The following is a 16,730-nucleotide window of genomic DNA, read 5'->3' as shown; positions in this document are numbered from 1 at the left end:
CAAGGCAGACATTAAAAATGAAACCCATTAAGACAAGAATGAAATTCTATGAGCCAAGAAATAAAATGAGAGAAAAGATTAGGGAAGAGAAGAAATGATGAAGATCAAGAGGCTGAGGGATGCTCCCTATTGAATGGCAAAACTGTCCTTGGTTCCACACGGCTGTAGACACTGCCCTTCTGCCAGCAATTCCTGCTGCAAGGAACTTGTGCTCAACTGAACACACTGTCACATGGTTCCTTGAAGGGGCGCAGCACTGATTTCACTTGTGTTGTAAAAGACTGAATGGTGCTTTTGACTGTTAGTTTATGTCAACACTTGAAAACAAGGCGAGCCAGTTTTGTAAAGCTATTCAGAGATTAGCCAGATTTGACTTGATAGGGGATCAAGCTTGTAGGATCTTCAGGAAGGCAGGCTGTGGCCCCTTGATCAGGCTTTTTGCCCAGGAGGTGCATGGCTGACTATGAACTACCTGCAGTACAACTCTCAAACCAGTGGCTGGCAATAAATGATGGCAAATCAGCCACCTAGGAAGCCTTTTCTAAGCCCAACCTCCTGCCACAGTTTTCCCCCAGATGGCTGCCCTGCCCAGTGGGCTGAGAATGGGGGGGCGGAAGTAGCATTTGCTGGGAAGATTTGCCAGTGCATGTGTTGCACCCCCTCACTGCAGCTGCAGTGCTATTTCAGGCTGTTGATGGAAGAATCCATGTTCTAATCCCCAAGATGTGGTGGTGGGAAGACCCTCAGTGCTGGTGTTAAGACCTTAAGTTGTATTGTTTTATTCACTTCCCCCGAGATAGGTTGCAATTGTATTAAATATCTACAGGTCTGACATCTTTGGGTCTGTTGTACGCCCTACTGATTAAACAGTTTTTGATCCACCCACCACGCTCAAAGCTCCAGCCTAGGTGTTGCAAATATAAACAAGACATGGATTTTTGCTCTCACGAGGTTCTCAAATGAGTAAGTGCTAAATCCACTTCAGCATCAAAGCACAAAAACAATGATTTGCCATGTCTTTTCCATAAAATAAGTTTATGGCACTCATTGAATGCTTAAATAGTGCTACATTGCTAGGTCAGAAGCAAAATGTTACTGAGGTGGCTCTCAAGCTTTTATTCATCTTTTATGGATATGGACAGCTTTTTACCTAAAATTGCCATTCTGAGGTGATTTTGCACAATAAATTGGTAATTATGTAGAATGTTTCTTCTGTAGACAACATGTTGAATGAGGTTTATGAAGCCATGCTATTGACCTAGGTAGAAAATGCTTTGTAGGGCATATGTCCTGCTTACCTAAATTTTATCAGATATTTTAGCTGTAAATTTATAAGTGGGTCTTGGTTAACAGATAATGAAAAAAAAAAATGATAAGTGGGGAGCGTTACTAAACTGATAGCACCCTCAAGCCTCACGCAAGTCGAACTGGCACGTCCCACCTATGGAAGTAAACACTGATGAATCCTTAATAAATGTGGATGGGACAAATCAAATCTTTGGCCAATTTAGGTTTAACAGAAATAAGTCTAGAACTGGATAATTCTTTGTGTAAGATACCGGTCCAGACATTCACTTTGAGAGCTGGTGTAGTTTCACAAGAGTATCTGGCAGACGAGTGTGTCCATACTTCGATGGAGCTTGTTCAACACTGTTCAACTTTTCCTTGAACACAAAAGTTGTTTATTCTCATGTGATGGTGCCCTACTCTATCTTCCTATTCAGTTCAGCCAAAGAGCCTTTAAGTTAGTGATCCCTGGGCCCCATCCCTACAATCTCTGGTTTTGCTGGTCTGGGAGTGGGCCTGGACATCACTTTGGTTTTTAAAGCTGAGAGCCACTCTTCTGTGGTCTTGTTCCTAAAACGCTTTACTACTCAGTGTGGTCTGAGGGCCCCCAGCACTGGTCTGTTAGTTTCCTGTGAGTGCCCTAAAAAATTACTACAAACTTGGTGTCTTATTACAAATTTATTATTACAATTAAAGATGTCAGAAGCCTGAAATCAGCTCACTGGACTGCAAGGACCCCTCCCTCTCCAAAGTGCTGGGAAAGAACAGGTTTTCTTGCCTTCTCCAGCTGCTAGAGCTGCGTTCTTTGGTTTGCACACCCTCCCTCTGTCTTCCAAGCCAGGAGGGCAGCCTTGTGCTTCAGTGGCCACAATGTTTTCTAACACAGTCAAATTTCCCTCTGCCTCCCTCTTGGACCCTTGTGATTACATAGAGCCCCACCTGGATAATCCAGGATAATCTCCCTACTTCAGTTTTCTTAACTTAATCTCATCTGCAAAGACCCTTTTGCCATATAAAGTAACATTCACAGGTTCCAGATATTAGGACTTGGATATCTTTGGAGGCCATTATACAGCCCACACAAATTGCAATTCTTAGGAACTCATTAGAAATGCAGAAACTCAGGCACTAATCGATACATTTTGAATCAGAATTTTCTTTTTAAGGAGATCACTATGTAACTCACTAGCACACTAAAACTTGAGAAGCATGATGCTATGAGTTCCTAACCAAATAATTCTCTAATCATTGAGTCCCAACTTAAATACAAATTTACGGAGTGTTTTTCCTAGGAACCCTTTCAGGTGAAGGAGGTTAATCGGATGATAGATAATTTTCCCAAACACCATTCTGAAGTGCTCTGTAAGCATTTGTTCCTAGAATTCTCTCTCAATGAAGCCCCAAGCCCCAAGCACCAGGATACTGGGGCTCCTGTTTACAGTAGTTTGGCACAGGGTTTGCCACTGCAGCATATAATAATAGTTTAGTGTTTTAAAAAAGCTACATGAGGGAGGTAAATCTATAAATGGAGGTGGAGTCTCCTAACATCAGTTTTACTACCTCTGTACAGGTTTCCTTGGGCTATGCACTATCAAGTCAGGAATCAGGACGGGTGGCTTTTTCAAATGTTATCTATACTTGTGGCAATTTGTTCACATTTTGCTGGTATGTAAGTGAGAAGGAAGGAAAAATTGTTTATTGACCACAGATCCACAATATGATACTTCTCCAATATTTAAGCAATAAGGGACAGAATTTAAAACCCTTTTAAAAATGTTAATCTTGGCACAGTGGCTCATGCCTATAACCCCAGTAATTTGGGATGCTGAGGCAGGTGGATTGCTTAAGGCCAGGAGTTCGAGACTAGCTTCGGCAACATGAGAAAGCCTGTCTCTACAGAAAAATACAAAAATTATTCAGGCATGGTGGCGCACACCTGTGCTCCCAGCTGCTGGAGAAGCTAGGTTGGGAGGATCCCTTGAACCCAGGAGGTTGAGGCTGCAGTGAGCTGTGATTGTGCCACTGACCTCCAGCCTGGGTGACAGGAGATTCTGTGTCAAACAAAAATAATTGATGTCACAGAAGAAGCAGAATAGGGTTAGTCTTATACTAGATCTCAAATGAAATTTAAAATGTCTTCTGGGAATCACAGCAACGACTGAAACTTCTGAATAGTGCCTCTGGTTGTTCTGGTAAGGAAGGGATTGTCAGATGCCCTAACAGTCCACAGGAGGGCAGCAGTGCTCCAATTTACAAAGGATTAGTCATCATATTGGTGTAATCTTTTCTGAGTGAGCCTGGAAATTTTGATGAAAACAGTGTAGTCCAGGAAAAAAAAAAAAAAAATCCATATGTACGATCACTCAATTTTGAATCATTTCTGGAAGTTATTAGACTCCGCGTTAAATCCTACTCGAGTATGAGTATGCAAAATTTAAAAATATGCAGAAATGCTCCTTCTTGGTTAAAATGTTAGCTGAAAGACATTACTAAGGTTTAGAATACCAGAGTGGCCTATTTCCCACAAACCCTTAAATGCACTTGAACACCACAAATTCATATTCCTTCTAATTTCAAGCACCTTCAGCATTCTTACAGATTTATTGTTAGTTACCTTACAAAGTAACTCTCCCCATGTACTTTACGCCAATCTAAAAAATACATTAGTCTCAAGGTCACATAAGATTTTCCAAAATGCTCTCTATTCATAGTCAATATATTTTCACCCAGTAATTTTTTTTTTTTTTTTTTTTTTTGAGAAGAGTTTCGCTCTGCTGCCCCGGCTGGAGTGCAGTAGCGCTATCTCAACTCACTGCAACCTCCGCCTCCTGAGTTCAAGCGATTCTCCTGCCTCAGCCTCCCAAGTAGCTGTGACTACAGGTGGGTGCCACCACGGCTGGCTAATTTTTTGTATTTTTGGTAGAGATGGGGTTTCATCCTGTAAGCCAGGATAGGGATCTCCTGACCCTGTGATCCACCTGCCTCAGCCTCCCAGAGTGCTGGCATTATAGGCGTGAGCCACCATGCCCAGTCCCCAAAACACACCTTTTAACAGTGTAATTTAAATTGGACGGCAGTCACTGCTTTTTGCCCACTGGCTTCTTTGAAAGAGACTGCTTGGCTAAGGGACTCAGTACAGGGCCAACATCTGCTACCTGAGCTATATTTACCTTTTTTTTTTTTTTTTTTTAAGACAGAGTCTTGCTCTGTTGCCAGGCTGGAGTGCAGTGGCGTGATCTCAGCTCACTGCAACCTCCAACTCCCTGGTTCTCCCTGATTTTCCTGCCTCAGCCTCCTGAGTAGCTGGGATTACAGGTGCCCACCACCACACTCAGCTAATTTTTGTATTTTCGGTAGAGAGGGGGTTTCACCATATTGGCCAGGATGGTCTCGATCTCTTGACCTTGTGATCCGCCTGCCTCGGCCTCCCAAAGTGCTGGGATTACAGGCATGAGCCACCACGCCCAGCCGCTGTTTACTTTTTCCATCCCTTGGTACAATCAATAGCAAATAGACAAAGTGAAGTTACCTTCTTGAGTTACATGGCTTACTCTGTACTCTTTCTTTTAGGAGATGAGGTAAGACAAATACATAGGTAAGAGACTTCTAGTAGCCAAGGCAGGGTAAGTGGACTAAGATTCTCACGTCACTTGAGGTTATCTGATGAATTTAATTCTCTTCAAAACTACCTACTTTTAGAAGGCATGTTTAAAGTAACACCTCTGTTTAAGGAGGGAAAGAAAAACATGTGTACTCAGAATTCAGAGTGGGTTACTCAACATAAGAGAGTTCTCTTTGGGAAAATCACAAGGCCACAGCATTCACTCCACACTGTGAAGTGGCACTCCTGTTATGGGTGTCAGAGTCTTCTTACTTTTTAAGGAAGTATGCATCTGATTCTGAAATTCCTGATGTATTCGATCAGTTAGGCATGTTTTAAAAAGTGAAAAGAAATGCCACACATAAACTCTCTGGTTTTGAAATCACCAAACACATTTAAAAATTGAGAATTTATGCTATTAACTTTTAGAGAATTTTCCAATAATATTTTTAGTTAAGGAAGTCAAGCTTGCGCATATTCCCAATTTTCAGTGTTTTTGTTTTTAATGCACAAGAGCCAAAGTAGCATACATATATTTGTAAGGCTTTTTATAATGAACATTAGATAAAAAACTCTACAATTGGTGAATGCATTTTAAGAGTTGGCATTAATCTTTGAACAAAAAAGACTTCAAAGCCACTTTCTTTACAAAGAAAATATAATTTCATTTTGAACTGTATTTCCCTAATTTTGCCAATTTTATAAAATAAAGCACTTCCCCACTTTAATACAACCAGGCATGCTATGCTGACTGGTCCAATAAATCTGAGCGTTATTTAAAGGAAAACAGGCCATATGTTTATACCCAAATTGATAACAAATTTCAAAGAACCATCAAAGCTATATTCAAGCCACAATGGAATGTTAGGTAAGCTGCAGTTGCACTCATGAGAGTGAAACTAGAGAGTAACTACTGTGTATGAGCAGATTTTAATACAATCAAAAGATGAACTGGCAAACCAAGTAGTGGAATCCATTCAGCTCCTTTGCTCTGCCAAAGTGGCTGATTTACTCTGGTAAGTGGCATATTCAGCTGTATCATCTGTTTTCCTGCAAAGCAAGGTATAAAGATTGTGTCAAAGATAAATATAATTAAGTACAGAAATTAAATTCCAGAAGACTATTGAGAAAATGAACAATTAAAAAATATAGTACTGAGTTGCCAACTTGAGAAATAAATTATTCTTTTAAAATAATTTCAAACGTTTAACTGGTCGCACTGCTAAAAAAAAAAAAAAAAAAAAAAAAAAAACCCAAACTTTCCTTTATCTCTGACTTATATTTTGGATCCCCTCCAAAACAAGAAATATAGCAGCAGCATCCAAAGCACTTAGTAACTGTGTCCTCATTTTGATTTAGGGTCAATGGGAAAGACCAGGGACAAACACATGTTTTCCTGATCCTCCATTTTAAAGCTGTAGCCCTGGTACAGAACCTTTGAAAAGATAGTGGTTCTACCTGTTCAAGTATGTGATGTCTCATCTACCCCTCACTGTCAAGAAAATCATGTATTCCATTAAGAGAATCTCCGAAATAACTAAACTTTACATCACACTCTTACTATACCAATAGACATCTTTGTAAAATCTATTATTCTAGTCTAGTGCTGGCCAAAGACAGATGATGCCAGTCATATGTGTAATTTAAAATTTTCTAGAAGCCACTTCTAAAAACATAAATAGGCAAAAATAATTTTATTTTCTTTAACCCAGTATAACCTAAATATTGACATGTATTTTACGTATTTTGTGCTTAGTGTTTGACACTTGCAGCATACCTGACAATGAACCAGTCACTCTGGAAGTCCTTAGCAGCCACACATAGCTATTGAGTATTGAATTGGACACCACAGCTCTGGGCTCTCCCTGCCTTAGTAAATTGACTTTAGTAGACAAATGAAAACTAAATTTGGACCAGTCCCTATTTACCAGTATGTGTGCCACAACAAACACTCCAGGGATGCCTTCCCAGTGTCACAGCTAAGCATGTTAATTTTGCATACTTTAATAACCCATTTATGCCTAGTGTTCCATTATTGGAACACCAAGCATGTGGGAGTTATTTATATCTTATTACTCAAGGTCATTGCCAGGGTCTGATTGCAAAAATTCAAAAAATTGCAACCTCGGGCATCAATGGGTTTGTTTCTCTTTGTCGGGGAGGCCATCGTTATGGTTCTCCATTGTGTTACTACTATACTTATAATATTGCAGTTCCCTAAGGACTATTGTGATGACTGACTTAATGGTTTGGCCTTTCACTGAATTCTCCAAGACCACTATATTTTTCTCTCTCTTTTTTTTTTTTTTTTTTTTGTTTATTGTTTTTTGAGACAGTCTTGCTCCGTCACCTAGGCTGGAGTGCAGTGGTGTCATGTTGGCTCACTGCAACCTCCTCCTCCTGGATTCAAGCAATTCTTGTGCCTCAGCCTCCTGAGTCGCTGGGATTACAGGCATGCACCACCACGCCAGGGTTTCACCATGTTGGCCAAGCTGGTCTTGAACCTTAAGAGATCCACCTGCCTCGGCCTCCCGAAGTGCTGGGATTACAGGTGTGAGCCAACGTGCCTGGCCACCACTATATTTTTCTAAGCAAATGCTTTTTTCCCATAGTAGTAGAATCTCTTTTCTTTAAATAAAGTTTTAAATAGAAATCCAATCTATGCCAAAGATAAAAACCATTAACATAAATTTAAAAATATATATTTATTGGCTATAACAATGAAGCTATTTTGAAAATAGCAAAAATTTGAAACTGGATTACTAATTGCAATTATCTTTATTAACAACAGCATTCATTAAATTATCTTCAAATGTTTACAGACACACTGAAGCTCAGAGAGTCTAGAAACTATTTTCCTAGCTGGCTTTAGCCTCGAAAGTATCCTAAGAGATTAAGAAGAGACAGTAGTCTTCTCTTATTCACAGTTTGACTTGCACAGTTTCAGCAACCCACAAATACAGTCAAAAAATACTAAATGGAAAATTACAGAAAAAGTAAGTTTTAGATTGTGTACCATTCCGAGTACCATGATACCTCACGCCGTCCCACTCCGCCGCTCCTGGGATGTAAATCATCCCTTTGTCCAGCATCCCCATGCTGTGGACACTATGTGCCTGTTACTCAATAGCTGTCTTGGTTATACATAGTACCTGTGGTTAGGTAATCCTTATTTTACTTAATGGCCCCAGAGCACAAGAGCAGTGATGCTGGCATACTAATTGTTTTATATTATTATTACTTATTGCTGTTAATCTCTTACTGTGCCTCATTTATAAATTAAAATGTATCATAGGTATATATGTATAAGAGAAAACAGTATATATATATGTTTAGTACTATCCAAGGTCTTGGAATGTCTCCCCCGTGGATAAGGAAGGACTCGGTAGGCTCTGACTGCCAATTCTGGTGGGTATGTTTTGTCTTTCTCTTTCCCTCTGTGATCAAAGACACCACTTTGCTTTTCCTAAGAAATTGTCTTTCCAACTGGCCTTCGTAGATCCTGCTCCCAAACTTTTGATTATAACCTAGGGTAGGGCCTCACATTATAAGAGGTGGGATACGTATCTCCCTCTCTTCCCAGCTCTGCAGATACCTATTCTAGCATAGAGGAATAGTTCTAATTAAATTCAAAGATAGAAGGTGGAAAGGGTCAAAGGGTTTAGGGCAATGCAATCCATTACTCTTCAAAATTTGAGGACTTTTTTGTTTTCCTTTAATATGCTAAAAATATCCCAGCCCAGGGAAACTGATAAAATGCCTTTACAGAGTTATTTATATACTGTAACTGAATAAATTTACAAAATTAAATAAAATTTATTTTGGTTTCTATAAAAGGGCATTTCTCCCCCTTGTACTTAAAATGAGCTGATTCTGTGGTTATTTCCCCCTGGGCTCACAAATTCTTACTTTTGGACTCACAGCTGTTTTACAAGGTAGAAGTGAGGTAGTCTGATGGGGAAACAACTCTATTTAAAGCCTACGTCAAAGCAAAAGTCTGTCAGTACACATTATGTTTTCAAAAGGAATGGTATGGGAAAACAATAATTTAGCAAAGGAACAGGAAAGTAAATTTCCTCTTTGATATTTACTCCCAATATCTCTTTGCTCAGATTATTGGTATCTATATATCCACTGAATATTTTTCAAAAGAAAGGACATCTGAAAAGAAACAACAGAAAGCAGATACCTTTTAATGATAAAAGCAAACCTTTCTCTCATCTCTTCTTCTCAGAGAGAAGTAAAATTTACTTCTCTGTGGGTTTCATCAGTTAGGTATGTGCTGAACAGAGGAAGGGAAAAGGACTGAATAAAATAGTGACTTCAAACCAAAAAGAAACAAGAGTAGCATAACAAGTGGGATTAACATCCACAATGGAAGAGAATGGCAGGAAAGCTGAGAATTAGGTTCATGACTTAAGACTTTCTCATTCTCACTGAAGGACTGGAAGCATGAATTTTGTGTTAGGAGCTACTTGAACTTTGAAGTCATACAGATCATCCAGCAGATAAACAGACTGGAAATTCCAGTTTAATATATTTATCTTTGAAACCATTTTGTAAGAAGTGAGTCATGTCAAAATATTTTCAAGGAATAACACATAGTTGAGGAGAAATGATACTGGTCTCTAGCATCCATGAATTTTTGTTGTTGTTGTTGTTGAGACAGAGTCTCACTCTGTCACCCACACTGGAGTGCAGTGGCGCAATCTCAGCTCACTGCAACCTCTGCCTCCCAGGTTCAAGCGATTCTCCTGCCTCAGCCTCCTGAGTAGCTGGGATTACAGGCACACATCACCACACTAGGTTAATTTTTGTATTTTTGGTAGAGACGGGGTTTCACCATGTTGGTCAGGTTGGTCTTGAACTTCTGATCTTGTGATCTGCCCACCTCAGCCTCCCAAAGTACTAGGATTACAAGTGTGAGCCACCACGCCTGACCAGATTTTTTTTTTAAAAGACAGCATCTCACTATGTGCCCAGGCTGGTTTCAAACTCCTGAGCTCAACCCATCTGCCCGCCTTGGCCTCACAAAGTGCTGGGATTACAGGTATGAGCCACCAAATCCTGCCTAACACCCTCAATTTTGAGGGAATACATTGAGTATGTATTAAATCCATGTAATATTATCTTAGAATCAACTTTATGACATCATGTATTTTCAGATGTCTCTGGAGTTTTGCATTGAGAAGCTTCTTCCTGTGGCACATCTGTTTTCGATCTGAGGGGACATCCTTGCGTTGCTGAAACATTTTTGAAAGGTCAAATGCTAAAGAATTTGAGAGCCAACTAGAAAAACATCTAAGTTAATTTGATTCTCTTTTGCCCCATGTCACTATATGCCCCAATTACCTGAACTGGCCACTTTTTATTTTTTGGGGGACTGAGTTTTGCTCTTCTTGCCCAGGCTGGAGTGCAGTGGCATGATCTCAGCTTACTGCAACCTCTGCCTCCCAGGTTCAAGCGATTCTCTGCCTCAGCCTCTCAAGTAGCTGGGATTATAGGTGTGTGCCACCACACTCAGCTAAGTTTTGTATTTTTAGTAGGCATGGGGTTTCACCATGTTGGCCAAGCTGGTCTCAAACTACTGACCTCAGGTGATCTGCCTGTCTCGGCCTCCAAAAGTGCTGCAATTACAGATGTAAGCCACGAAGCCCAGCCTGACCACTGTTTTCAACAAAGTAATTGGGTCAGTCAACATTAATGTAACATTAAAAGTCAGTTTAGGTTATACAAAATAACAAATACCCCAAGGGAAAAAAGGAACAACAATTTGTCACAGGTAATAAATATGTAAATTATGCAAATAACTTTACTAACTTAGCCAAACTGTCACATGGTCAGGGACAACTTAACCAGAGTTAAAAAATCATTACAAGTAATGAAAATATTTATGTGAACAAAAATCATACGTTGTTCAGAAGTACAGTCATACCATGCAATACAGAACTCAAGCAGTAGCAAAGACGGGGCTGTGGCTTCCAAGAGTAAAAAGTATGGCAGAAGAATCAGTAAAGAAAGGAAATGGGAGGGGAAAAGGAGGGAGCATGTGGATGGGAGCTGTTTTGGACCAACTGGTATCCTATACTGTTCTTAGCTGAGAGCTACGAAAGCAGAATCCTTTAACCTTTTGGCCATCTTTCGTCAAGTAATGTAAATGATGTTGGATGATCTTAAAATGACTACTTACACTATTTTTGTACTTTGAGATGAAGGCTGCAGAAGGGTAATTATGTTCCCAAATCATCATAAATACCAGTTTACATCAAATACATTTTGTGCCAGGCTTTAACAGCAATTTGCGATTATTTGTGCCTGCTAGCCTGCTTCCAGTTACCCCTGGAAGGAGAGAAGTAACTCTAGACATTTTATAATCTTTATAAGAAGTTTCTAAGGCCAAAACAGCCAATCTGGGGGGACAAGATTATGGACATTAAACGGTGCAAAGAAAATCATAGAAATCTTTATGTTTTTAAGGAGTTAAAAAAAAAAGTAAGACAAGCCAAGTACTATTTATTACCCCAGAGCCTTTTTTTAAGGATACACACGGATGGGGAATTTTAAAAACTCCAATTATCTTTAACATTAGAAAAATAAGCTTGATAGCATTTCTTCAGATCTCAACAACATGGGCACATCAGTAGTGGTCGACACCCTGGTCAATGCAGCCCAAGCCCAGCAGCAGCATCAGTGCTGGAAGCTCACTAGACAGGCAGGGTCTCAGGCTCCATCCCAAACCTTATGAATCAGATCCTGTACTTTAAGAGATTTCCAGGTAATTAATGTGCACATTAAAGTCAGAGAAGCATTTGCTCTAGACTCTGAAGAAGAAAGATAAACCACTCTCACATTCAATTCAGCTATCAAAATAAACAGGAACTACAAAATAACAGATCCATAAGGAGAGCCTAGCTTTGGATTCAGCCATACATATTACGCTGAATTTCCAATCGAGTATGTTCCTGTCATAAAAAGGGCAACATCTATTCTAAAAGAGTCCCATGCAGTTTATATTTTAAAATTCAAAGGCAATCATGAGTTTCCTCTCTCACACTATTTTTTGGATGATTTTTCCTCAAGTTGTGCTACTATTTACAGAATTACTTATGTTGCATTGGCTAAAGATATTACACCTTCCCAAAATATTTTAAAATTTTAATAATAGCAATTGTCTGTTGGACCCTATGCTGTAACATATGGGTTTTAAAAAAATCACCAAATTAATTTTGCAATCTCAGTTCACTATTGCTATTGAACCATTAATTTGGGAGTACAATAGTCAGATAACTGTTCAGTTTTGAAAGATCCATTTAGGCCAGGTGTGGTGGCTCATCCCTGTAATCCCAGCACTTTGGGAGGCTGAGGCAGGCAGATTACCTGAGGTTGGGAGTTTAAGACCAGCCTGACCAACATGGTGAAACCTGGTCTTTGGTACAGGTACAACAGATTTGCTGGGGTGGTGTTGTGCACTTGTAATTAGCCGGGGTGGTATTGCATGCTTGTAATCTCAGCTACTTGGAAGCCTGAGGCAGGAGAATCCTTTGAACTCGCCAAGGTTGTGCCATTGTACTCCAACCTGGGCGATAGGGTGACGATACTCCATCTCAAAAAAAAAAAAAAAAAAAAAAAAGAGAGAGACCCATTAACTGCTAGCTAGAGAGAGTTTGATTAATACTTGTTAAGTAACCTTTAAAAATTCTAATGCAGTGATATTTTAAACAAAGAAGGAAAATGAGCAGAATGTGACTTTGTTTGCTTTCCTTAGAGGTTGTTTATACACAAATCTTATGGACTTGTGCAAATATTCCATTATTAGTATTTTGTACTCACATTGCTGTAGACATGTAACTTTTAAAACATACAACTGATAGATAAATCAACTATGCATATCACATTCCATAAATATAAGATTTAAGATTCAAGTGAAGGGATTATGGGTATTTAAAAAGATAACCAAGTAATATGAAAAAAGTTTGAGTTTCTTTTGAGTAAAGAATGTACTTTTATGACTTGGCCCAAACTTGATAATCAGTATAAAAGGGACATATATATCATAAAATCATGAGTACCAAAAATCTTAATTAGGTTAGATTTCAAAGCTATTTCTAAAACTATAGAGGGCAACATTTTAAAAAAATCAATAAACATGAATGTATATTATCTTTCAGAAATTTTGAAGCACCTAATCTTAGTTTATGTTCCAGGATTCATTCTAAGTATTCTGTTAAATTTAAGCTCTCTAACTAAAATTTGAGTTTGACGTTTAAAAACCCTATTTTTGTTAGAAGATATGTACTTTTACAATTTTCTACTATTCTAAGCCCACTCAATTTTTACATTTTTATAGATTAAAAGACACACAAAAGTTAATTGAGGTACCTTATAAATCTAACCCCTTTCAGCAAGTTTAACCCCATCAGTTTTACTGCAATCTGGTAAATTCAGAGGGCATAAGAGGGAAATCTGATAGTGTTGTTTTTAATCCCCCAGTTTAACATGTATAAATAACAACTCAAATGAAACGGCATCAAATTGGGTATTTAAATGAGATGCCTACATAGCTTCTTACAACTAGCTAAGTTATATAGACAAGTGGAAACTTTCATTATAAAAATTCTAGTGCATACAACTGTCATAGTCTCCACAGTGAAATATTTTAGATTTAATTTTGGCCACCAGTGCAATTTATGAAACAGAGAATAGTTAGGGTAGTAGAGAAGGCCTCATAGTGGTCACGATTTGTTAAATAATTTAAACCTCAAATTCCAGATAAGTTTTCTTAAAGTCATAATAGCCGTAGTAACTTGCACAGACTTTTTATGCTGTAGTGATATTAAAAGCTGAAAATATTTTTAGTAAAGAAATGCAATTGGTAGGACACACTAACGCAGGCACATTGTCTGAAAAAAAGATAGCATGCAATACTTAAGATTACAAACTTAGGCCGGGCGCAGTGGCTCACGCCTGTAATCCTAGCACTTTGGGAGGCCGAGGTGGGTGGATCACCTTAGGTCAGGAGTTCAAGATTACAAACTTAAACTGTACAAAAGCACGTCAAGGATAAGAAAGACTAAGAAGTTAGAAAAAACATGCTTTAATTTACCCTTTCTTCTTCCTTCTTTGAAGATATCTGTGCAGGCCAACAGAAATTATTGCAATTGCAACAACTACAAGAAACCAGGAAACAAATGACATGTAATTCTGAAAACTAATCACCAAGATTAAAAATCTAGCAGAAGAAATAAATGTTGGTTACATTTCAGTGGTCAAATATTATTTTATTTAAGCACCTACACATTTATATTACATCCAGACTCTTTGCTATCTAAATCCAACTCCCCGTAATCACTTACACAGTGCATAGTTTAAGTCAGAGAAAAGTCCTTGCTTTAATCTAGAAAAATATCAAAAGCACATTTGGGAAGCCAACTCCTATTACTGATCATCTTGAGAAAATATGTATTACTGAAGCTTTGTTACTAGGTGGATACATAGAATATAACAGAATATAAAATCACTAACACAAAGCAGGTAGTAAGTATATCAAATAAAAGGTTAGGTTTTCCTAAATTGGCTTAATTAGCCAACCAATTTACAAGCTATAAAAACTATAGAAACTGAAAAACTATTTTTAAAATGCATGTCTTCACAATAATGTTTTGACTTAAGTGACGTCAAAATTTGTGATACTTACGTATAGCAATAACAATCAGAGCAATGGCCCATTCATCTGAGAAAGAAAGCAGTTCAAAGATGTTGAACACACAGATCTCCAGATAGGATTTATTTCAATCAGATCATCTAAACACTTGATATGGTTTGCCTATGTCCCCACCCAAATCTCATCTTGAATTGTAGTTCCCATAATTCCCACATGTCATGGGAGGGAGCCCATGAGAGGTAACTGAATCATGGAGGCAGTTTCCCCCATGCTGTTCTCGTGATAGTAAGTTCTCATGAGATCTGATGGTTTTACAAGGGGCTTCCTCCTTTACTTGGCTCTCATACTTCTCCTTCCTGCCACCAAGTGAAGAAGAATGTGTTTGCTTCCCCTTCCTCCACGACTGTAAGATTCCTGAGGCCTCCTCAGCCCTGCAGAACTATGAGTCAGTTAAATCTCTTTCCTTCATAAATTATTCAGTCTCACAAAGTTCCTTATAACAGCATAAGAATGGACTAATACAACACTACAGAGAAAAAAAAAGTTTATATAGTTTTAGCATGACTGCTAGTGCATCCAGGTCATTTTGATCACAGAATCCTTCTATTCAGTTTCCAGGTTAAGGGTTCCACATGTGAAACTCTTAATGGGAACCTCACTTTTCATTGTTTTTCTCTATAGCTACTACATCAGCTTATTTAGCAGTAAAGTTATTAACAATTAGAATTCACTACATTAGAGGAAAATAATTTTGAAAATTATTATCCCATGAGAGTTGGTTTAGTTCAATAGTTATTCTGTCATTTCTCATGATTTTGGTAGATATTTAACTTGTATTTTTTCTTCCAAAAGTGGATCTGTAGAGTAAGTCATAAATAAATTTCTATTATTCTATCACCCAGATGGTATTTACAGAGTCTTCACCAAAAATACTTTATCAATTCCCTTCCTATCCTCTCTACTTCCCTACTCTGCCCTGCCCCAAAATTAAGACATGGTCCTAAATACCAATAGGATTCCCTTTATAAATGAAACACCACGGCACACATGGATAAAAAAATATACAGAGAAACTTGAGCATACATTCTTGACTATCTAGAGAACATGAAATAATCCTACAAAATCTTAATTTTTAGAAGTGTTTCTGTCCGTAATACCTTTGCTTCTAAACTGACATTACTTTTGCTATAAATCAAATTGCTATAAGTTAAAGCATAAAGTGCCATGTTTAACTTTGCTTTTCTCATCTCATAAACAGTTATCAAGTGTTTAATGGATGCAGATGGAAACAGATTTACTGGCACAATGAGACTTGGACCACAGATTTTGGAGGTAAGGCAAACACTTTTTAACAAGCCTAAGGTGCATTATGTAAAATGATTAACCATTACTAAACTAGTCTAAGAAATGAAAAGTAATAGATTGTTGTCTTTTTTTACTTATTAAGAAATCTTTATATTTCATTGGCCTTTATCACAACTATATGTCATCATTTTCTTTAATATGTATTGTGTGAACTGCGTGAGCCTCCATCAAGTGTGTTAAACCAGTTTGTTACATAGAATATGAACCCAACTTAGATTACTTTAAGGTTCATGTATATAAGGTATGAATAGAAAGAAAATTTATCTATGGATTGCCATCATAAAATAACAATATAATGTGGAAAGAAAATTGTGTTTTATATATTTTAACCTACCTACAAACACAGCATTTAAGAAAGCTATCTTACCCTACTAGGGATCCTATGTTGGGGCACCTCATAGTAACTGTAATTACCTACATGTTTCTACACATACTACCACTTATATTAGTCATGGTAGCTATACCAACCCAAACTGTCAAGCCTTCCTTCATCAGGATTGGGATATCCTAGAAAAAAGAAGAAATATAGATTAAATTTTAAAAAAAGGGCCAGGCGTGGTGGCTTAAGCCTGTAATCCCAGCACTTTGGGAGGCCGAGGCGGGTGGATCACAAGGTCAAGAGATCGAGACCATCCTGGTCAACATGGAGAAACCCTGTCTCTACTTAAAATACAAAATTAGCTGAGTGCAGTGGCACATGCCTGTAATCCCAGCTACTCAGGAGGCTGAGGCAGGAGAATTGCTTGAACCCAGGAGGTGGAGGTTGCAATGAGCCAAGATCGTGCTATTGCACTCCAGCCTGGGCAACAAGAGTGA

General features: G+C 38.3%; 1 protein-coding gene across 15 annotated transcripts in view; it reads right to left on the bottom strand.

Annotated features, from left to right (window-relative positions):
• Nucleotides 1-5,233: 5,233 nt before the first annotated feature.
• The window catches only part of CD46 (CD46 molecule), a 32,702-nt gene continuing 21,205 nt past the window's right edge, over nucleotides 5,234-16,730 (bottom strand). For 11 of the 15 annotated variants that reach the window (XM_032289078.1, XM_032289080.1, XM_032289075.1 and 8 more), the window contains 4 exons: nucleotides 16,383-16,421; nucleotides 14,583-14,618; nucleotides 13,992-14,055; nucleotides 5,234-5,938 (listed from right to left, as the gene is read on the bottom strand). In XM_032289078.1, the coding sequence (XP_032144969.1) occupies nucleotides 5,866-5,938; nucleotides 13,992-14,055; nucleotides 14,583-14,618; nucleotides 16,383-16,421 (212 nt within the window). In that variant the 3' untranslated portion in view covers nucleotides 5,234-5,865. Of the gene's footprint in view, nucleotides 5,939-9,077; nucleotides 9,171-10,564; nucleotides 13,827-13,921; nucleotides 14,056-14,582; nucleotides 14,619-16,382; nucleotides 16,422-16,730 lie in introns of those variants that run through there. The other 4 variants (XM_032289079.1, XM_032289076.1, XR_004272187.1 and 1 more) reach the window with 3 other exon arrangements.

Source organism: Sapajus apella, unplaced genomic scaffold (genome assembly GCF_009761245.1).
Source record: "Sapajus apella isolate SASKATOON/1434 unplaced genomic scaffold, GSC_monkey_1.0 scaffold22, whole genome shotgun sequence".
Lineage (NCBI taxonomy): Eukaryota > Metazoa > Chordata > Mammalia > Primates > Cebidae > Sapajus > Sapajus apella.
The sequence above is the reverse complement of the archived record's forward strand: the minus strand, read 5'-3'. Positions and strand labels throughout refer to the sequence as shown.